The following is a 22,928-nucleotide window of genomic DNA, read 5'->3' as shown; positions in this document are numbered from 1 at the left end:
GTAGACTCCTTTTAAAATGCTGTCATGGTTGTCACCTCAACTGGGTTAAGGGATGCTGGTTAAACATTTCTGGTATGTCTGTGTTGTGAAATCTCTGGAAGAGATTAGCATTTGTATCTGTGGATAAAGATCACTTTCATTAATGGACATGGGCATCATCCAATTTGCTGAGGGCCTGGATAGAACAAAAAGATGAAGTACGAATTTATTCTCTGCCCAAGTTGAAGTATCCATTTCTCTTGTCCTTAGACATCAGTGTTCCTGGTTCTTGGGTCTTTGGTCTTGCACTGAACACACCACCTTTCATGGTTCTCCAGTTTGCAGACAGTATCTTGGCCTTCCCAGTCTATTAAGTCAATTCCTATTATTTCATTTTTTTTCTTTTTTCCCCCTTTAGTTAATTTTCTGTATTTAAACATCAGGGAATTTCTAAATCAGTTTATATCTTAGATCTCTCCTCTCGTACCATATTCCATCTACAATAACCTCTGGGTATCCATACTGTTTTATGGATAGGTCAAACTCGACATGTATAAAAACATTTTATTTAATCCCCTGACTCCACATTAGCTTTTGTTGTCCTTTTTTTAAAAAAAAAAACCTGCTTAGTGAATGAGAATACTAACCATTTAACTGCAGCTGCTTCTTCTCTTCCTTGTGTTTCTCATTTAATTTTAGAAACCAAGTCTTAAAATCTTCAAACTCTTCTCATTACCAAAGGCAACAGATCCTGAGAGTTGGTCTACAGAGTTGAGCTTACTAAGGCAGAAGGGGGTTGGGGGGGGGCACATGGAGGCGCTACGGATGGGAGAGGACAGATGGATGAAGGCAGACACTCTGGATGAGTTTGGTGTTGGAATTTTGTATACATGAAACACCCGTGGAAAGTATTGTAAATCAGTGCCTCAAATAAAAAAAAAATCCATGGTTCTAATTTAAGTGCAGCAATAAAACCGTACAGCATTTACAGTAAAATAACAAAGAACTCTTAAACAAAAAAAGGAAGGTTTAATGATTAAAACAGATGAATAAGTTTGTAATAACTATAAACTAAGGTAAACCCTAGAATAAGAAGAATTTTTAAACTGCATGCAGAGTCTAGTTACAATAAAAATAAAAGAAATACAAAAAATATCTCTGCCTCTTAGCAGACTTCAGGTCTTTTTATTTCCAATTCTTGATAATCAAAATATGTACACTTTCACATGCTACTGGAAGAGGAGAAGTCATTATTTGTATAGGATTACAAATATTTTTCACAGATGGAGGGCACAAAAATAAGTGTCTTCCTCCACCTTCTTGGGTCCATCTTGGATTAAAAAAAAGGCACTCTCCTAAAGGTTCCTTAGTAACATCTTTGCTAGACTTAATGACCCACATAATTTCTACATGTAAGATTAATGGTACACTAATTTCACAGATCCAGGAACCACAAGGCACCAGAAATGCCTTTATTTAATTCACATGTCTGACAACTGGCTTTAGAAATTAAACATGACAAAAACTTTGGATACCAGTTATAAAAGTTGGACTATTTCTTCAAAAACTTAATCAAACGGTTAATCACCTAACTTTGGCATGCACAGCCAAACATTTCACAAAGCTGAACCAACCATATAAGATGATAGATGAGGGCTCTTTGAACAGTTCTATTTTAATATTATCTGTTACCAGATCCTTAGTTCCGCCTATTATTCTGTCCCTGCTTTAACTATAACCAAATTCTTTGAACCTGGGTTTAACCTCTCTGCTGAAAATCTGTTAAAGATGCTAAGGTAATTAATTTATGTTTCTCTATGATCATTACAACAAGGAGTAACATAAATCTTCCAGTGCCAGCGGGTAGCTGCCCACTATGAAGAGAATACTTAGAACCCACTTGCTGGAAGCCAACACGAATATGCTTTACTATTAAATGACTCTTATGAGTCATAATGAAACTGCACTTGGGTAGCTAGTTTCAAGTCAAACTGAATTTAAATATTTCACTATATTTACTGCATCCATGTTGTATGCAGTTTTTGATGCTGAATAAGAGATATGCGGCACTTGAAAGCTTCACCACAAGCATCACATTCATGGATCTCTTGAGTTTTCACTTCTGCATGGATCTTCTGATGGTTGACAAGGCTGCGCTGTTGACTGAAACTTCTATCACATTTTTCACACTTATAAGGTTTCTCTCCTGTGTGTATTCTCTGATGCTGAATAAGGCCTGAGTTCCGGCTAAAGGCCTTCCCACATTCATCACATTTATGAGGTTTATTACCTGTGTGTACACCCTGGTGCCGAATAAGATTGCAAAGTTGACTAAAGCTTTTACCACACTGCCTGCACAGATAGGGTCTCTCACCGGTGTGAATTCTCTGATGCTCAATAAGAAATGAGCTCCGGCTGAAGCTTTTCCCACATACAGTACAGAGATAAGGCTTTTCACCAGTGTGGATTCTCTGATGTTGTACAAGATGAGCACTTACACTAAAAGTTTTCCCACACTCATCACATTTGTAAGACTTTTCCTTAGGGTAGACTTCCTGCTGTATAATCAGACTAGAATTTGGGTCAAAACTTTCCTTACTGTCATTGTATGTGTAAGTCTTTTCTCTGGTGTGGATTCTCTGATGCTGAATAAGACCCGAACTTCTACTAAAAGCTTTTCCACATTCCTCACATTTATGCGGTTTGTCTCCTGTGTGGATTCGTTGATGACGAGTAAGGTTGCAGAGCTGACTGAAGCTTTTCCCACACTCTTTGCACTGATAGGGTCTTTCCCCTGTATGAATCCTTTGATGTTCAATAAGGAAAGAGCTTCGACTGAAGCTTTTTCCACATTCAATACAAAGAAAAGGTTTCTCACCAGTGTGGATTTTTTGGTGTTGTATAAGGTATGTACTTAATCTAAATGCTTTTCCACATTCACCACATTTATGAGGTCTTTCTCCAGTGTGAATTCTCTGATGTTCAACAAGTAAAGAGTTACGACTAAAGCTTTTTTTACATTTGGTACAATGATAGGGTTTCTCACCTGTGTGTGTTCTCTGATGCTCAATAAGGTGCGACTTCCAACTGAAGGCCTTCCCACAATCACTACATTTATGGGGCTTTTCACCTGTGTGAATTCGTTGATGCTTAACAAGACTCCTTCTCTGGCTGAAGCTCTGTTTACATTGATTACACTGATAGGGTCTTTCTCCAGTGTGAATTCTCTGATGCCTAATAAGGGTTGAACTTACACTAAAAGTTTTCCCACAGTAATTACACTCATAGGGTCTTTCTCCAGTGTGAATTCTCTGATGTTCAATAACAAACGAACTGCGGCTAAAACTCTTCCCACATTCATTGCATTGAAAAGGCTTCTCACCAGTATGGACCCTTTGATGTTGAATATAATGTGCCTTGCGGACAAAACCCTTTCCACACTCTTCACATTTATGACATTTCTCTTCTGAGTTTAGTCTCTTACGAATGTTAGTATTCCCTCTGAACATTCTCTGTTCTTGTGTCAAAGATTCTCTTGGTATTTCCCATAGGAAGATTCCTCTTTGTTTATCTAATCTACCAACAAGTTCAAAGGTTTCTCTACCCATGGGATCCTGATCCATTTCACTTTTAATTCTTGTGACTATTACACTCTGTGATTCAACATCTTCCTCAATTTCCTCCATTTCTTGTTTCACAGTTGGTTCCTCATTCTTATCTCTGTTTAAAACATCTGAAATGATAATAGAAAAAAAAATCAAACTATCAAACTGTTATTTGAAGAAACTGTCAGGAAAATAAGATTAAGAAAATAATCTACTCTTCAACAAAATATAATAGCTTACCTGAGCACCATTGTAAGAATTAAACTTGTATACTATAGATATCAAGCATTTAGAATGGTACCAGGTAAAGTTACATCATTGTACCAATGTTTATCTTGGAGAAAAGTTAGAAAAGTTAGGATATTTACAAAACAAAGAAAAAGTCATTAAGACCATGTAGAATTGGAAGGATGGTAGCATAACAGTTATAAATTATGCATGGTAAGACGGGTCAACAAAGAAAAAGAACAATTAATGCAGGGATGAACCAGTGTGTCAAAGAAGAAAGCATAATATGAAAAGAAAACAATAAATTCTAAAAATTCAGGATATAACATTATTGAGATGTGTGTGGCTAAACTGAGAAAAAGGAACACATAACATGATGCTGAAAAGAATATTGTGATTGAAAGTTTTCTATGTTTTGTATGCCAGGAATTAGAGATTGTATGCAAGCATCTATAAAATGACAAATTACAAACGAGGAAAGAAAAGAATATGCAAATGAAAACAGTAAGGAAAAAGTTCTTATGTTAAGTGACAAAATGATCTTTTAAAAAAAGTGTATCAAAGTGACATGGAGTTTATGACAGAAAAAGGAAATGCAAATTAATTTAAAAGAATAAGGTCATAAAAGAAACAAAGGCAAAGAACATTCTATCATAGTTTCTGACTTCACCCATCACAAGTCACATCCCATTCTTCAAGAGTATACATGATTCCTACTCCTTTAAAGATACAAGATTCTGAGTCTACATTATATCTATAAAGTGAAAATCTAGCATATCATAATGGCTTGTGAAATAACAAAATAACATATAGGATAATTACATCTTCCCTTGACATATTTCCTGATTTTCTACTTCTTACTCTTGCTAGATAACTTCACTATAAGATTCAATAGCTACCAAATTTACATATATTCCTAAGCAATTTCCTTTTCAGACTGCTTCTTTTATTTTAATTTTCTAGCTTTCTGGGGAGATGTCTGACTTTTCATTTGCTTTAAACTGACCATAAAGTTGTTCTATTCCAGAATCTCCCCCTTTTTGTTACTCCCCAAAGAAACATATCAGAACCTTACTTTAGGCTAAGAACTAAAGAGTATTTTTTTCTCATCTCCACATGAACTCTTTTTTTTCCCACCGAATAAAATTGGGTGAATTTTTTTTCTATCTTCAATCTGTATTGACAGTGACACCTTCCTATTAACATACAAATATGCCTAATTTAATCTTAAACCTACAATTCTTCTCTTGATTAAAGCCAAGCTCTGGTGGGGGATGGGGGGAACCTTAACATAGTAACTCCAGTTTCTCACCACCTTTTTTCATGGCCAACTTTTTTTCTTTTTTGTTTTGGGTCACACCTAGTTATATTTGGAGGTTACTCCTGGCACTGGACAAGGATCACTCTTGGTGAGATTTGGGGGACCATATGGATGGCAGAAATTGAATGTGGGTCGGCAATGTGCAAGGCAAACACCCACTGTATTATTGTCCCAGCCCCCTTTTTTCTATTTATTTCATAGCTGTGAAGTAAAGCTTGTTTCTAATATCTAAGAGCAACTTATTAAATCACCAGTGACATTAGAATAACAAACAAATTGATGTTCTTTTGTCATTTTACTCAGCAGCATATGATGCTTGAATTTCTTGATACTATCTTCTTTATGTTCTTAAGCTGTTGCCATCTTCTAATTACCTGTGTTTTTCATTTACTACACTTCCATACATTTCTGTTCTTCTGTCAACAATTATATTATTTGTACACACACTCAGATATTTTTATCATTATCTTTTTTTCTCTATACTTTCTGAATATCACCACCAGTCTCAAAAAGGCCTATTATTAACATCATCATCTTCTTCATCTGCTTTCCTATCTCCATCTCTTAAAAGCAACCACTACTATCCTACAGTCCCTAGGCAGGAAATAATCTTAGATTTCACCTCCTTAATATTAATCAGTCACCAAAATCAGATGTTCTAACAACTACCTTTTCCATTTCCTGCAAAACCACCCTTTCCTTAGATAATTTCAAAAGCAACTTAATAATCTATAAATTAGTACATTCCACATAATCACTTCACTAGAACCAAAGAGTTTCATAAAATTATGTTTATATGTGAATTCATTAGCATTCCACCACCTTTAAGATAAAAAAAATACACCTCTCTAAAATATGATAGTTGACATCGTCTCCAAGCTGCAATTTACTATTACACTTTAAGTGGGCAAACAGCTCATGCTATCTGACAATTCACTGTAAATCTCATTTACTAAACGGTTCTCAAATTGTTTACCTTATAAACTGCTGACTAATCTTTAATATTCGATTCTATTCTTTACAAAGCCATCCCAAAGTTCATCAGACATATTTAGTTCTGTTTTACTTAATTTATGTATGTGTGTATATTTTTTCATGAGTGCTGGTCCACAACACCATTAGAACTACTATTGTACTCTGAACTGTTTGTGCTTCTTCTTCTACTGGATTATATCCTGTGTGAAAAGGGACAGTCACCTTGTAATATTTCCCCAATAGCTCCAGGAGTCCATATCAAGGATAAAGACAAAATATTATTTTCAGACTGCTTGAATAGCTACCACAACTCTTAGAAGAATTATATCAAAAAGCAGTAACAAGAAGACTAATATATGAATTGAAAATTGGCTCTTACTACCCAGAAATTAGTTGGCAAATACTATAAAAAATTAAAATATGTTTTGCAACATTAATAAAAATATAAAACACAGAAACAAACTTGGTGCAAGACTAAAAGCAATCATAAAATTTTTCTGAAGGGAACAGGAATTGGGATCAACCAAATTGATTATTTTTCCTCAAATCAATTTATGAACCTACTGCAATCTGATCAAAATCCCATTAGTTAAAAAAAAAAACAACTCAACGAATTTTAATTTCAATAAAATACAGGAAATTACTGAAACATCCTGAATAAAAATTGGTACATCCTATCAAATATAAAATGCAATATATTGCTAAACAACCGCAGCATTGATATAAAAATATTGATTTATCAGATACCCTAATAAAGAAAATAAGTGACTTGCTTCCACATAGATTGCCTTGAGAAGACCTATAAGGTGTGGGTATGGTGGAAACATGCGGGGGTCTCTTCTGGGGTATCTGCCATATTTGTACTGTATGTTTGCATCTTGTGAGCTACAGTAAGAGCAAACTCAAATGTGGTCCTTTCAGAAGAATTTGGAGTTAAGCTAAAATATCTAGTCAACCTGTTGCAGCTACTTGGGATGTTATAGAACTGTAATCTATTTAGAAGCTAAAGGAACATATTCAAGAACTTAAGAAGGGAGTTAGTATGTCAAGGAGAAAGAGTACAAAGACATCATTCCTGACTTTACAGAAGTGATGTAATTTCTGATTTCAGTCCTTTTCTGATAGCAAATTACAACCCTGCTTATATACATGAACCATCTCTGGGACTATAACTTTTCTTAGTGAATTAAGCTAACATTAATGAATGTCTATTATCCTTAACCCAATAGTTTTAACAATGTGGTAGCTGATGAAGAGAGATAAGGCAAGGACATGATAAAGTTAAAGTGCCTGAACTCTATGCCAGAGACGTTGTTGGTTTACTTTCTCTGTAAAGGGACAGAAAAGAAATGTTTGGCTATGTAAGCCATGTGGTCTCTGCTGAATTAGCCAACTCTGCAACTATAGGGTGAGAACAGTCACAGGCAACACAAAAAGGAACGGGAATGTCCATGTTCCAACACGACTATATTTACAAAAACAGGCAGTGGATTAGATTTAGCTAAGGATGAGACCTTCTACTCCCATCAAGAGAGATTGTAATTAATAACTTTCTCAGGGAATGGTAGAAAGGGGAAAGGGGAAGGGGAAAGGGGAAACACTTTCAGTCTAAGGCTGGGCATAGTGCTTGATAATTACTGAATGAATAAACACTTGAACAAATAACTGAAGAGGTTATAATCAAAGAAGAGAAACAGTGAGTTAACAGTGAGATACAATAATTCCCAATTCTGTCAAAGCCTTATATGACTCATAGAGACTAGAAAAAGTCACTAAAACTGGAATTAATTTCACTTGAAAGAACTGTAAGATCAAGAACCAAGGGACTGGGAGCAGGTAGAGTACGTGATTTTATGCTGTAAACCTGAAACTCAATTCTGACACTACATCTCCACTGAGCATCTCTGAGTATAGACCTGGAAGTCCCCTGTACACAGCTGGACTAGGTAACACCAGGAGTAGCTCCTGAGACACCCTTATCACTGTGGAGAAAACTATATTTAAGAAAAAGGTTTTTCTTTGCTTTTGTTTTGGATTTGGGGATTAAACCCAGTGGTGCTCAGGGTTTACTCCTGACTCTACATTAAGGGATTACTCCTGGTGGGACCTGGGGGACCACTAGGGCTCTGGGGATTAAACTCAGATTGGCTATTGCAAGACAAGCACCCTACCTGCTATATTATCTCTCCAGCCCCATTGAAAATATTTTTAAATTAAAAAATATACTAAAAATCAAGCTGTGTACCATCAATGGAGTTACCAACGCTTTTTAAGTTTTAAAAAAATGTCACGAGAAGGTGTGAAAAATTCAAATCACAAAGCTACAACACAGCTGTGTTATGAAGCAAAATGAAGTGAGTGAAAACACTACTTTAGAACTGTTGAGTAATGGTGGTCTCTCAGCAAGGCAGGTCTCTTCAAGAGAATAAAGTCTGTATAAAGAGGAGGAGGAAAAGATTGGGGGTTGGGGGCGAAGAATAATAAATGCTGAGATGCTATGTTTCCGTTGAAAGAGTGCCTGAAAATGCAAACTACAGATGGGCTTGCTGCCATGCCTTTGTCCATATGGTACTCACATTCTACAGCAGGGAAAGTCTAGGGTGGTATTTGTGTAATCCTATCAACCAGGATACAGTAGGTATGGGTAATGCTAGCAGTAATTCAGAGATACCATGGCATTCTGAAAAAAACAGTCTGCTGCTGATAGGACCAGTGATTAAAGCAGTACGCAGAAAGTAAGAGACAATACTAGAAAGCTAGGCAGGCACTATTCTGGGGAGGTTCTCGTATGTAGGATAAGGAATTAAAATTTTTCATTCTTTTTGTTTTGTTTTGTTTTTGTTTTTTTTTTTCGGGTCATATCTGCTGATGCATAGGGGTTTTTCCTGGTTCTGCACTCAGGAAGTAATTACTCCTGGCAGTGATCAGGGGAGCATATGGGATGCTGGGAATCGAACCCGGGTCGGCAGTGTGCAAGGCAAACGCCCTGCCTGCTGTGCTATTGCTCTAGCTCCAAGATTTTTCATTCTGAAAATGTTCAAGCATTAGGCTCTTCAAGTCCGTGGTCGCCACTGAACAGATATCTGACTTGCTTGCTTTTATGTTTTTTTGCTAGCCATTTACACTCTGAAGAAGCCTGTATTCTCTCTTACACATATTTCCCCACCCCCCTTACATCTTTCTAAGGGAGTTTGTTCAATAAAAACTACCTGCTTCACCAAAAAACACCCAAAACCATTAGAAACTAATATAAAACCACTCTGATGGAAGTAAAGAGATATACTAGAAGAAAGGGAAACTAGTGCCAATACAGTAATTTACGGGCTAATGCAATAAACTATCCAAGAATTGAATCTTAAATTTTTCATTCAATAACACAAATATTTGAGAAGCACATAGGATACGTTTGGCTTTGTACTAACCTGCTAGAAAATTAAAATGAGAATTAAACATCCCCATGATGAACAGTGTGGCTTGAGAAAGAACAAAGAATTCAATAAAGTAAGTATATTTAAGGTAGTACCCTAAAAGCAGTGCTTACTTCTAAAGAGAAGATTTATTTTCAAATCTTAATGGATTTTTTTTTGGAGATTTTCCAGGTGTAAGTTACTAGCAAGTTCTTCAAAAGACAATGACAGGAATTTGGAACTCAATAGAAAAGATATAGTAATATTGATGGTGAGAGCAAACAACATTTATATTATACTTCATTGCTAGTTAGTGTCCTGAGAGCTTAACAAGTACTATATCACAATAATACCAAGAGATGAATGCTATTATTATTTTCATTACATAAGGAACCAAGACACAAAGAATGAAAGCAAATTCATGCATGATCATGCATGTCGGTAGGTAGTGGCAGATTTTAGGCAGATTCTGTGCAGTTATATTCCATATTGCCTCTCTTTGGTGAGACAAAGATGGGACTTATCATCACATAATGGTACCTGATGAACTGTAGATAAGTTGTGCTGAAGAACTATACGGACCTAGAAGTAGTGCAAGAATACAAGGCTATGGAGGAAAACAACAGAATTTCAAACATGAATGATGAGGGAACATAAATGAAGCTCATAAAGACTCCACTGTACTCGACAATTGGGTTATTAACCGGTGCTACAGTATATCATATATATTTAATACCAAACAATTTAAGGGAAGCTAGAGAAGCCATAAAGGAAGCTCAGTGATAATGAGACCAAAAAGAGCAAAAAAATAAAAAAAGCACAGAATACATAATAATCTTATTAAATTTGGTTACAAAGAGAACAAATAGCAAGTTACAGAAAGTATCAAGAAGGAGACTGTGCCTGAAAGCAATTTTCTCTTTTCTCTTTCCTCCTCCTTTACCCAACTGGAAGAGCCATGATATGCAAGTGTTCTTATTTGACACTAGTCGAGTAAAAACAGAGACACACAGAGACTTAGCTATATGGAGAAAAAAAAAAGCAAATATCAATTCTTTTAGTTGAAGAATTTCTCTTGCTCAGGGAGATGGCTCAGCGGGCTGGAGCGGATGCTCTGCAACCAAGAGTTTCAATTCCAGTTTCAATTCCTGCTACCCTTATGGCTTCCCACCCCGCTCACCCACATGAACCTCAGGGAGACGCTCCTGAGCACCATCAGGTGTGCCTAAAAACCAAAAGAGAAAAAAGAAAATGGATAAAGGTAATTTCTCTTGTTATGTTGAGCAACTCAAGTGGGAGAGAAGAAATGACAGCTTTAATAACCTAAGATAGGATCTGAAGTCTGCAGAAATGTAATGACAAGGTAGCAAGACAATATGCTAGTAATCATTTATATATGGGCTCATGGAGTAGAGGAGGAGAAGATAAGAGGGAGGTGGTGGGCAGGAACGAAGAAGTCAAGGAAAGGGAAACATTACAAAAAATGAGTAGGTTTCCTCACGATCTCACTCATATGTGGAGTACTAAAAAAAAAAAAAGCTAGGGAAGAGATAACGGGCAGTGAAAATGAACTACCAACAGAACTGAGGAGGAAGGTTGTGTGAAGAGGGTTAGAAGGGTAAGAGACAGTGGCAGAGGGATACTGGCACTCTGGTGGTGCAACAGCATTGTATGCCTAAAGCATGAATAGTCATGCTATGATAAAAAGCATTAATTTTTTTTAACTGGAAAAGGTGAAGTAGGAGAGGTAGGAAGATAAGACATAGTTCACCTGAGCAGCGACTATGTCTATTTTAGTCACCCTCGTTTAGTTATAGCCATAAACACCCACCACTAGAATAAACTGGTCAGAGAATGCAAGACTGGGATTTAAGGTCTGCCTACGAAACTTTTGGTGGTGGAATCACTGATGTGAGTTGTTGAATCAAATGTAAAGCAGGGTCGCACAATATTGTCAAGACACAAGAAAGCTAAAGTAGATACTCCCTCTTCCATGGCGTGGGTTAGCATAGAGAACAGTCTGAAACAAGATGAAAGTCTTGGTGGGAAGGACCAAAAGAAGCTGACAAAGGACAAGGGATTTCACTGGTAGAACAAGATGGCTTAGGCCCTCAAGGACAGGCATTTTGCCTCAAAATAGAAGACCTACACTTTGGGATCAGAACAGACAAGCTGGGGGAACAACGACTCCTTCCTTGTAGCCCTGAGACCAAGGATGAGAAGGAAGGAGATGTGGGAGAATAATCAGTGCCTGCCAGAGAAGGGGTGTCCTTGGGAAAGAGCCAGGTTTTGGTTAAGGCCAGGAGGGGTAAGGAACATTATGTGAAGAGGAACAGGGGATCCAGAAGGCAGAGTGAAAGGGGGTGGGAGGAAAACTGGGGGAGGATGAGCCAGGAGAGAAAGTACAGAGCAATATGGGAGTAAGATTATGAGGACAGCAAGCCAGCAAAGTCTTTGTATTTTGGTCAGTGAGTGTTAGTCAGTAGATATTTTGATCAGCGAAAACTGCGGATTCTTACCCAGGGAGACCAGGTTCCCGTAATTCTCCATCATGACATCTTTGTACAGGCTTCTCTGGGCGGCATCCAGGTAATCCCACTCCTCCTGGGTAAAAAAAACACAGCCACATTCTCAAATGTCAGTCAGCAACCCCTGGAACAGCTAGCTTGCTGTAATCAGTTCTTGCCTTGAGGATAGCTCTACCAGGAAAAGTGGCAGAAGCAATCACTGACCCCTGCAGGGAGGGAGGCTGGACCGAACATCAGGGAGAGTTCCAAATGAGGCCACCGGTGGGATGCGACTGTCACTGATGGGCATGTCTAACCAGAGGCTGAGGGAGCTGGACCAGAGCAGCGAGGGGCCCAAGCACAGGGTTTTTCTGTCCTAATAATTTGGATTCCCACATTTTAATTTCAGTCATAAATCGGAACCTGGTATCTTAACCCTCGTACACTGTCCCATGGAGTCCTGCAGCTTCCTTCCCCCTCTTTGCCCGGCTCCAATCCTCCCTGCACCCCGACTTGCGATCCTGTTGAATTGCTTGCAAGTTTCTGTGTGTCTACCTGAGGTCTAGGCATCGTGAATGCACAGAAGAGGGTCAAAAATTGGTGCTGCACCTGAAAGAACGAACAAACACCCCAGAGCACTAGTTTGCAGCAATGCACCTCCCCCTGATTGACCAGTCCGGACCTGGAGTCCCCACGGGCATTTCTCTGCAGGGCCCTGGCCCTAGAGCCCAAGGACTGCCAAGCGGGGGGCCGAGGAGGCGCGGCCTGGCTCCGGTAGTGGCCAGGGAAGCCGGAGTACCCGGAGAGGATGACTTACCTTTGCCTCCGGCGGGGGACTCGGGGAGGCCATCTCCCGGCGGACCAGGAAATCAGGGCAGGAATCCGGGGTGATCGCAAGGAAAGAAGCTTCTGCGGAGGCCTAGCCGGCCGGTGGAAACGAGGCCCGATGGAGGCGAGGCCTCCGGGCTAGGTTTGGCCAGGTCCTGCCTCGGTCCCTAAGCGGTCACGACCCTAGCGGCACATTACCCGCGCTTCTGGGCTGCTCCCCAACCCAAACCCGGTCCTCGGCCAGACTGCCCAGCCTCCCGGACCTCCCTGCAAGCCTCCTCCGTGTTGTCAGCTTCTCCTCCTTTCAGCCCAGCAGCTCCCCGGCCGCCCGCCCCCGGACAAGAAGGCGTTACCCGAAACATTCCCGGGAAGCCCCCCGACACGCCCCCGAACTACAACTCCCGTCATGCTCCGAGAGAGCGCCGAGGGCCAGCTGCGGTCCGCGACGGAGGTCGGTCGGACTACACTTCCCGGCGTGCACAGGCGGGCAAGGAAGCGGCGGGTGGAGCCTTGAGCACGAGGACGGAACCTGTCACTAAACTCAACACGCGATTGGCTGGTCTGGGTCACGGCGCTTCCGGCGGTGGGCGGGGCTTTGGTGTCCCGGCCGTCCCTCAGCCATGGCGGCGCTCTCCGTGTCCGGCGTTCTGAGAAGGGGCCTCACGCGGGCAGCGTCTTGGACGCCACGCAGACCACTCTGGTCTGGGTCCAGGTAAAGCGAGAGAACGGCCGTCAGGGCATGTATATCTCTATATATGGGAAGTCTGATGAGCTCTGGAGGGCCAAAGGGAAGGACGTGAAAAGCGCCGCGCCGTTCGGACGGGACGCGCAGGGGAAGGGCGGCAAGACGCGTGCCGGTGCCGGGTTCGGTCTCGGCGAGTGCTCGAGCCCGCTCGCTTCTCTCTTGGTTTCCTCACGCCAGAAGTGCCCGCACCTCCTGCCCTGCCCTTGCGTTTCTCTTCCACTTCGCGCGGTCGTTTCCCCCCCCCCCCCCCAACCTGTGGTCCCAGGTATGCAGCGTTTCAGGGAACTGGCGGCTCGTGTGCAGCGACCGGGAGAGGTGGGACCCCCGCACGGGGAGGAAGAGTTTTGCCAACGACTAGGCAAGTTACTGGCAAAGCACCCTTTGGCCCCCAGCGCTAGTCCCCTTCTGCCATCGCCAAACTCACCGGCGCTCGCTCGGAGCATCAAAACTGGGACGAGTCTTCAGGGATCGGTATTTGCCCTCTTTGATCGCAAACGTCTTGGCTAGGTCGAATTTGTTCTTTCCCTCTCTCCATCGGCTCCTTTGTTGATTAGCTCCTCCCCCTCCCAGTTTGGACGCGCTTTTCTTAATTTTGGATTGCACGCTTGTTTCCCTTAACCAGTCTCGTTTGTTTGTTTTTGTGCCAGACCCAACGATACTCTCTGGAGCCACTCCTGGCGGTGCTCTGGGGACCGTCCGGGACGCCGGGGATCGAACCCTGGTCCGCCGTGTGCCTGGCATGCGCCTTTCTTACCTGCTGTCCTGTATCGCTCAGGGGCCCTCATTTAACAAATCTTTATAGAGTCCTTTCCATAGCCACGTTATGGGGTCCATTGTTGGTGATGGACCGTATCTTTGTTCTTGGGAAGCACATTTGTGGGGATGGGGAGGGACAATGCAATAGATGGCCTTGAATTTGAATTCAGAACGTGGTGCATAGCAGGAGGAAAACTGCAGGCCTAGAAGAGATGCCTGCCCCTGGGTGTATTCTTTCCGTCCACTCTGGTGAGACTTGGTGGGGGTAGTTTGAGGGGAGACTCAGAAGCCGAGGAAGTAGGAGGTGAAGGATGGTTGGTTCTTAGAAGAGGTTTCCTGAAGGCAGCAGGAGAATGTGGAGTCCAAGAGGAATTTTCTTCCTCTCTGACAGGTGGGGAGAAAATGTAGTATATTATGTAGTATATTATGTAGTACATTATCGGGGCCCCAGTAATACTCCACTAGAGAGGGAAAGTTGATTGAAAGATTGTTGCAGAAAGACTTAATTGCTGGAAAAGACTAGGAGGCAGAGAGGAATAACATTTCAAACATGTTCTTGGCCACATGTCACCTACTTCTAGGCCTTTGGTTTTTGTGACTCATCCTAATCAGATGCCAGCTTCATCAAAGACAAGAATCTGTTTGTGGACAAGTCTTTCATTAAGCACGAAAATAGTTTTTCCAGGCAGATTCTCTGACATTGGCTCCCTAATGCAGTCATTGTTACTCCAGTAGTTTTCAGTAGCTCCCCAAATCAGCAAAGCAGGTATTTATTTTCAGAAATGTATAATCTAGCACAGTGTTCTTAACTAGGGACAGTTTTGCCTCCCAAGGGCTAATGTCTCTTTGATATGTCTGGAGGGTGGGCTCTATTGGCATTTAGTGGGTAGAGGACAGAGATGATGCTGACCATCCTGCTGTGAAGAGGACACTGTTCCCCATTACAAAGAATTGCCAGTACAAAAAAAAGAGAAACCATTTAGAGAAGTCCTAAGTGGAGTAGGACATTAAATTAAAACTCAAGGAGAATCCTCATAAACTGTAAAATGCTATTGAAGTTGAGAGAAACATATTTTGCTTGAGAAGAATCAAGTAAAACTTCTCGGGAGAGACTTTTTTCCTAATACTTACAAGCTGAAAGAAGATTTTCATAAGTGGAGATGAGATACAAGAGGCATTTTCCGAAGACAGGCAATTTAAGTAAAACAGGAACTCACGTAGTTTTGTTTGGGCATAGACTTTATACTAGAGATTTGTCGTAGATGAGGTTTGAGGGTAGATTGGGTGTAGAATATTAAGATCCAGTAATCCAAGACAATGATTTGCCTGTTTGGCTCATTTTGGTGAAGTCTTAGAACATGTAAAATCTTTAACTGCCTTTTGATTATTTTTCTGTACCCGGTCAGTTTGGCCATAAGTAGGCAATTGTCATCCTGACAGCACCACACTTAATTTCTAAGTGTGCAAATGTATTCAGTTGGTAGACAAGGTTGAGCCCAGTGTTGATCGAGTTATCAGTTTGTTAAGTAATGAACCATTTCACATACTTGTTTTCAATCATTCCAGAAAAGAAGAAAAGCCATTGGTAGTTGAGACAGTAGAAGAAGTGAAGGAAGAATCCAGACTTGTGTGCCCACCTTTACGAAGCCGAACGTATATTCCACCTGACGATCTCCAGAACCGTTTGGAATCCTGTGCCAAAGAGGTTTTTGGCTCATCTGTTTCTAGCAGTTGGCAAGACATCTCTCTGGAAGATGGTCATCTAAAGTTTAATTTCCTGACACGGTTAGCTGATGACTTAGGCCACGCAGTGCCTAATTCTAGACTTCACCAGATGTGCAGGGTCAAAGATGTTCTGGATTTCTATAATGTCCCTATTCAGGATAGATCTAAATTTGATGATCTTCTTGCCAGTAATCTGCCTCCTAACTTAAAAATTACTTGGGGATACTAAGCGGATCAGAAGAGGAATACATTGAAATCATCGGGCTATTTAACCTTGAGGAACGCTATCAGAACTGTTCTCTAAACTCTTTGTGGAGGAAAATTTATCTTTTCTCATACCATGAGTGAACAGAATTTTCTTTTTTCATATTTGCTGAAACTTTTTTCATAGACCACTATTTTATGAAAATGTTCTTCAGAAGACATTATAATGTAGATTTAAATAAGTGGCCACTACAAGTTTACATGTGGTCTTTTTCAGAAGCAGAAAATGATGCATGGAAGTGTATTGATCCTGTTAGATCTATTAAATCTAAGAGGTTATTACATGTACATGTACAAACAAGGAAACATATTTGTAAAAAGAAACATAAAAGCATATAATCTAAAATGACAAGTGTCTTTTTTTCACTGTATTATTCTAGTAGAAATAAAAATATTGATATGGATTAATCTGTGAGAAAGCTTTTTTTTTTGAGAAAGCTTTTTGAAGTGTTTTGTGTTTTAAAAAAATGTTAATAGAATATACTGTTTGCTTTGCAATTTCTTTAAAATTATAAATGAAAAAAATTAAAATAGGTGCCAACCACTAAGTGTTGTGACTTTTAATAATTAGGTATACCAGATTTTATATCTAAGTGAGTACTTTCTTTGAAGATTATACATGATGCAGGAAGAGTCCAGTTAGGACCATGACCCCTGGGTTCTGATCTGGTGCCAGGTTTTCTTTTTTTTTTTTTAAATAATTCATTTATTTATTGAATCACCGTGGGAAAAGTTACAGAGCTCTCAGGTTTAGGTCTCAGTCATGTAAATATCAAACACCTTTCCCTTTACCAATACTTATTTTTTACCACGAACCCCAATAGTACCCCACCTTCCACCCCTCCCAATTCCTGTGAGGCAGATGAGTTCTATTTAACACTATCTACTTTGACTAGATTCATTGTTTTGATAAAAGATGCACCATTATTGTTTAGAGTTTATGCCCCTCCCCCCCAAATCAGACATGCTGAAAAAGCGTTGTGAAATGATTTGCTTTCTACAGCTGGGTTCAAGAATTAAATGTTGGTTTTGGATTTCTGCTATTTTACTTATTAACCCTGGAAGTATTTCTATTAAAAGTTAGATAGTTAAGAGATTGGTTTCTGTGCTCTGGAGTCGTGGCCGTGCCGGAGAGCCGCTCGTGGGGGGCAACTGGTGACCTCGGTAGGGCGTGAAGGATGGGCCAGAACGCCCCCTTTCCCATGAGGTCCCTGTCGCCCCTGACCCCCGGCTCATACCTGCTGTCCACAAGGCTCCCGTGCGGCCGCCATCTTTCTTTTCAGAGAGGAGAGCACCAGGTTTTCTTGACCCGCATAGTTGAAAGAATTTAGACATGAGTCAGAAAAAAGGAATAAAAGATGTATAAGGCATATTATACTAAAAGTAATAGTACATTTAAAAAAAAGGTAATAGTACATAATCTCAGAATTGGAGTGTGGTCATACTCTTGAGAGACTAGTAATAAGGTAAAGGCCCTCCCGTTGATCATCGATTTGCTCGAGCGGGCCCAGTAACGTCTCCATTGGAGACTTTGTTGTTACTGTGTTTGGCATATCGAATACGTCATGGGGAGCTTGCCAGGCTCTGCCGTGTGGGCGAGATACTCTCGGTAGCTTGCCGGGCTCTCTGAGAGGGGCGGAGGAATCGAACTCGGGTCGGCCATGTTGGCTGCGTGCAAGGCAAATTAAGGCTGGGATAGTTATGATTTGGGGGGGCACGGGGGAGAGGGCAGGACGACTCTGGGGTGAAGATTTCCTAGAGTATTGTTATCACCCAAATTCTGACCTTATTTGATTACTACAGGCGGTTGATAGATTTTTTGTTTTTGTTTTTTTTTATAATTTGGAAGTTGTTCATGGGTCACTTAGTCTATATATATATATATATATATATATATATATATATATATATATATATATATCTCCAGCCATCTAATATTATTCTCTTGGCTCTGACCAGTATACTATGGAGTCTTGATCTTCCTTGTTCTTGGCTCTGAGTGTTTAACATAACACCTTAACATACACAAAATAGGTATGATTTCAAGGGAGTAATCTCTGTAACAGTTTACCAGAAAACAATTTCATTTTATATATCAAACTGACAATTTGAATAACCATTACTGTGATAAGTCTGCAGATTGATATACTTAATTTGTGGTAATTAAATAGCAAGTTACTAGATAGTTTTGAATGACAAAATTAAAGAATAGTCAGGTGGCCCCTTGGCAATGAGTGCAAAACAAAACCAAGAACATGATTTAAAAACCTTCCTGCCACTAGTCCCTACCTCCAGCCAGAGGATACCAGCCCAAAGGCTAAATTAAGGCCCCACTCTATGTGGAAGGGCATCCTGCTCAGTAGGAACAAAGACCTTGATAACATAAGTCTCAGTCCTTCCCTAATTACGCCTATTGAGGACTGACTTGCATAGAAAATTCTAAGCTTCAAGAGGCCTGTAAAAGCTTTTCAGAAGCAGGCTAGGTGCAAATCAGAGGTGACCTGCACCTTTTACTCTGCACTCCAATTTTTTGTTCTGATGAAGTTTTTTGTCTGCACAGAAGCCATCCCACACCACCTTCTGTCATCCACAAGCCACACACCATCATCCTATTAAACTTACCCAACACCTTGCCCTCCTGGGAGTTCAGAGGGGACAAAGGCATACTTGGCAGTCCCCCCAAATCGTGAGTTTCTTGAGTTAGATTTGGTCTTTGAGAGAGGAATACAGCTTTAGGGATGAAGAAAACCTTCAGAGAAATCAGGAGTTTGAATGAAAGCCAGAGTCTGAAATATAGACGAATGCTCTCTGCTTCCCAGAAACCATTCTTGAATCCTCTTCCCTTTTCTTTTCAGGGATGAGTTCCAAGAAATGGTCAGGAAGTGAAAGGGCAAACCAGGAAAGTCTCCAACCACTCTTCCCTGTCTCCTCAGAACAGGACAGGCACAATTGCTCTACATCCTTGAGCCCTGCTCTAGTTTTACAAGTCTTGGAACAGTCTGAAATAAGCATATTCTGCTCTGCAATGAGTGAGGAGTGAGTCTGCTCTGATCAGTGATCTGCAAAGACCAGCCCTCCTTAAAGATCTCAGTCTGTTCTAGGAAAGGGGCATTGGGGAAAGGGTACAGACAGGCATTTAATGATTCCAAGAAAGATTTGACATTTACAAAGTGGTGTTTTGCTGGGGTTTAAACTTCAATGAGGCATGTATGATCGAAACATCTCCTAGACTGAAAACTAGCCAGTCATGGCTGAGTACTCTTGCTTGGGAACAGGCTGAAACCAACAGAGGAATCCACCCACCACCCCTACCTGCTTCCCCCAGCTGCTCAGAGCAGTATCTAGTGAGGGCAACTCCCTGAACCTTGTCACAGTGAACCCGGTGTCCAACAGTCTGCAAACCCATCATCTCACTTGTTATCACTCACATCAAACTTCCTACAACACCGAATCCTGCGAGTCTGTCAATTTCACCACTGGGTTCCTGACCCAAAGCAGGAATTTCATCAATGAATTGAATGAAGAAGTGCATCAAAATCCTGGGCTGTCAGGGAAAGTTTCTCCAGAATAGAGATGAGATATGGAAAGTAGTCAAGGCTTGGACTTACATGCTTACTTTATTAGTCACGGTCCTCCTGTTCATTGATTTTCTCAAGCGGGCCCAGGCTCTCCGAGAGGGGTGAAGGAATCGAACTCGGGCCGACTATGTTGGCTGCATGCAAGGCAAACGCCCTATTGCTGTGCTATCGCTCCAGCCCTTTATTATTATTATTATTTTTTATCAGTGAAACACCATGAGGTACAGTTGTAGACTTACACATTTTTGTGCTTGGGTTTCAGTTATACAATGATCAAGTACCCATCCCTCCACCAGTGCTCATTTTCCACCACCATGGGTCACAGTATCCCTCCCAACCCCATCCCCGTCATTCCACCCTGCCTCTGTGGCAGGGCATTCCCTTTTGTTCTCTCTCTCCTTTTGGGTGTTGTGGTTTGCAAAAGAGGCATTGAGTGGCAATAATGTTTGGTCTATAGTCTACTTTCAGCATGCTTCTTCCATCCTGGGAGGATCCTCCCAACACCCTTTATTTGGTGCTCCCTTCTCTACCTGAGCTCCCTTTTCCCCTAACACGTGTGGCTGGCCTCAAAGCCATGGAGCAAAATTCCTGCTACTAATCTCGGGTATTCTTGGGTGTTAGTCTCCTATTTTGTTACTTTATGTTCCCCAGATGAATGCAATCTTTCTATGTCTATTCTCCTCTTTCTGACTCATTTCGCTTAACATGATACTTTCCATGTAGTACCACTTGTATGTAAATTTCATGACTTCATCTTTTCTAACACAGGCTTACTCTCTTGTGTGCATTCTGCACAGTGGCTTGGTCAGGTGGTTCGAGGAGGAAATCCAAAGACAGGTACTTTCTTCACCCAAGCCTGAGGCAGAATTGAAGGCGCTGCTCCCAGCCAGGAGCCTGCCCCTCCCACTATTCCTTGTCTCTTGTTCTTGTGGCTGATTAAAGTGGTCCCAATACATCAATAGACAGGACCTGTGAGTGCTGGCTGTGGGTCAGTGCCTTCTCTCTCCTGATCAACCCTGACAACGGGCAAGGTGCTGATTCCCTGGGAGCCGGCCCAACTCCTCACCTGGACCTACTCACCCATGGACAGATCAGGGCTCTGAAGTTTCATGAGGCCCCAGAAAGGATAAGGCTGGGATTGGGTACCAATCCCATACCCAAACCATGAGATGGAAGGATACAGCCTGGGTCAGGATAAATGTGCGCCAAGAACTTAAAGCTTCTGGGAGGTGACCAAGAGATGCAGGGTGGAGTGAATGAATGAATGGATCAATGATGGCAAACGTAAAGGTTGAAGTAGCCACAAGGTTGGAGGTCAAGGAGAGTGTTATTAGCAAGAAGACAACCTCGTTCCCAGCTCCAGGACTAATGGTCCAGCTCTATTGGCCACAAATCATATTCCTCCTCCTGCCTTGTCCTCACAGTCTCCTGAAGAGGGGGTTTACCTGAGCAAATGCTTCTCCTTCCTCTCCCCACCACTTCCCAAGTCTCCAAAGCTTGGGGAAGTGCCCTTCCCCCAGAGATGCCTGGAAAGGTATGACCAGAGGACTCCTAAAACTTTCTTGAAGGGCACAAATTGCTAAGTCCTGTCACCCCCCTCCTCCTCTGTTGGCTCAGGAGAGTGGCCTGAAGGGGATCAGTTGGGCTCCTGAGCGTCCACCCCTTGGACACCCCCAGAGGTTCAGAACTACACAGCTGTCCAAGGAAATACTAAGGTGTCCCCACAGTCCCTTTCAGTGCCTTCTAAAAACAGGCTTCCTAGTGCCAGGCCAGCAAGCCTGAACTGAGCACAGAGGTGTCCAGAAGGAACAGGTGGGCCTGCTCCAAGAATGGAAGCGTGGGCCCTTACCCCCTGGTTCGGCCTAGAGCCCTCTGACTTTTGGTTTGCCTGTAGCCCTTCTGCATGGGGAAGGGGCAAAGAAGGCATGAAGGGAGGCAGACACCCTCCCCCCTGCCTTCAGGCAAGCCTGGAGTCCCCCTCTCAGCATAGGAACAGGTCTCCTTAAGGCAGAGAATGTGTGCTTTGCAAAAGCAATCGCTAATTTTTCCAATGGGAAGACACAATCACGGGAACCACACAGAACCAAAAGACATAATGAGTGACTGGACAGGAGACAAGTGTGTGTGTTGGGGGGTTTCAGTGGTTCTCTCTCTGGAGGGAGCCTGAAAGCTTGGGGCCATTGTCGTTGGCTTTTCCTTTAAGCTTCATGACCAGCTTGGGAACCGTGAACTATTTCCCAGCATCATGTTCACTAAGTCCTGGTGAGAAAAGATGTCGCTGCTCCCACCCATCACCTGGGGCATCATCTTCTTTATCTCCAGATGGGTCCTGAAGACTCCCAGGTTCCCCATCATCCTCTTTAAAGACTTCAGGCCAATCATGCCCTCATGTTCAGCTCAAACTCCATGTACTTGTCTCTGAAGGCTTCAAGCGTCTCTGGACGATCTGCTTGGTTACAAGGAAACTGCAAGTTGATCTCTGCCAGCCTTTGATCTTGCCAGCTTTGAGCAAGCCGATACCTTCCCTCCCACAGGAAACAAAGAGGGGTACAGGGAAGTGGGACTTGTCAGGGCTCACGAGCCAGGGCCAGCTGCCCGCACCCTCAGTCCCCCACATAGAGGTTCTGCTGTGCTAGTTGGACACTTTGGAGTTGCCCACATCCTTTTCTGTGTTTGGGTACATAATGGGTTTTCTTTGAGAAGCCTGTGTTTCCTCTTGGACACTTTTCTTTTTTTCCTTACTTATTTTAAAAATGAAGCTAAGTTGTTTCATTGTCTGAAAATCATTGGAATTGATCGTAAACCTAGGTAGAGTTCAAGACTTTAATAGCCCCCATAAAGAATTTTAGAACTGGGACCAAAGAGATGGGACAGTGGGTCTGGTACATCACCAACTCAGGTTTCGTCTCTGCACCCTATAGTTTCCTCTGAGCCCACTAGGCGTGATCTCTGAGCACAGAGCCCGGAGTAAGCTCTGAGCACTGCCAAATGTGCCCCCATCAATGCATTT

General features: G+C 41.9%; 2 protein-coding genes and 1 pseudogene across 3 annotated transcripts; 1 reads left to right on the top strand and 2 right to left on the bottom strand.

Moving 5' to 3' along the window:
* Positions 1-992: 992 nt before the first annotated feature.
* ZNF189 (zinc finger protein 189) lies at positions 993-13,207 on the bottom strand. Of its 2 annotated transcripts, none has more exons than XM_056117192.1 (3): positions 12,840-13,207; positions 12,035-12,214; positions 993-3,712 (listed from the first exon to the last, which is right to left on the bottom strand). In XM_056117192.1, the coding sequence occupies exons 2-3, from the start codon at positions 12,066-12,068 to the stop codon at positions 1,995-1,997; spliced, it is 1,752 nt and encodes a 583-aa protein (XP_055973167.1). In that variant the 5' UTR covers positions 12,069-12,214; positions 12,840-13,207; the 3' UTR covers positions 993-1,994. The 2 variants fall into 2 exon arrangements, with proteins under 2 accessions (XP_055973167.1, XP_055973166.1); XM_056117191.1 differs by having other exon boundaries at positions 12,035-12,119; positions 12,840-13,206.
* Positions 13,208-13,449: 242 nt separating this feature from the next.
* Positions 13,450-16,744, top strand: MRPL50 (mitochondrial ribosomal protein L50). Its single transcript, XM_056117193.1, has 2 exons — positions 13,450-13,562; positions 15,918-16,744. The coding sequence occupies exons 1-2, from the start codon at positions 13,471-13,473 to the stop codon at positions 16,303-16,305; spliced, it is 480 nt and encodes a 159-aa protein (XP_055973168.1). The 5' UTR covers positions 13,450-13,470; the 3' UTR covers positions 16,306-16,744.
* A 5,311-nt stretch (positions 16,745-22,055) lies between these two features.
* Positions 22,056-22,601, bottom strand: LOC130026640 (allograft inflammatory factor 1-like; annotated as a pseudogene).
* Between the last annotated feature and the right edge of the window lie 327 nt (positions 22,602-22,928).

This window comes from Sorex fumeus, unplaced genomic scaffold, assembly GCF_029834395.1.
Source record: "Sorex fumeus unplaced genomic scaffold, SorFum_2.1 ptg000034l, whole genome shotgun sequence".
Lineage (NCBI taxonomy): Eukaryota > Metazoa > Chordata > Mammalia > Eulipotyphla > Soricidae > Sorex > Sorex fumeus.
The sequence above is the reverse complement of the archived record's forward strand: the minus strand, read 5'-3'. Positions and strand labels throughout refer to the sequence as shown.

What these genes read in the sequence shown, in the direction of transcription:
- MRPL50 (XM_056117193.1), top strand. Translation starts at nt 13,471, where the DNA reads ATGGCGGCGCTCTCCGTGTCCGGCGTTCTGAGAAGGGGCCTCACGCGG. An exon ending in CCACTCTGGTCTGGGTCCAG is followed by an intron (nt 13,563 to 15,917) that starts GTAAAGCGAGAG and finishes CAATCATTCCAG; the next exon opens with AAAAGAAGAAAAGCCATTGG.
- ZNF189 (XM_056117191.1), bottom strand. Translation starts at nt 12,872, where the DNA reads ATGGCCTCCCCGAGTCCCCCGCCGGAGGCAAAG. An exon ending in GTCCCCCGCCGGAGGCAAAG is followed by an intron (nt 12,120 to 12,839) that starts GTAAGTCATCCT and finishes TTTTTTACCCAG; the next exon opens with GAGGAGTGGGATTACCTGGA. An exon ending in CGGGAACCTGGTCTCCCTGG is followed by an intron (nt 3,713 to 12,034) that starts GTAAGAATCCGC and finishes TTATCATTTCAG; the next exon opens with ATGTTTTAAACAGAGATAAG.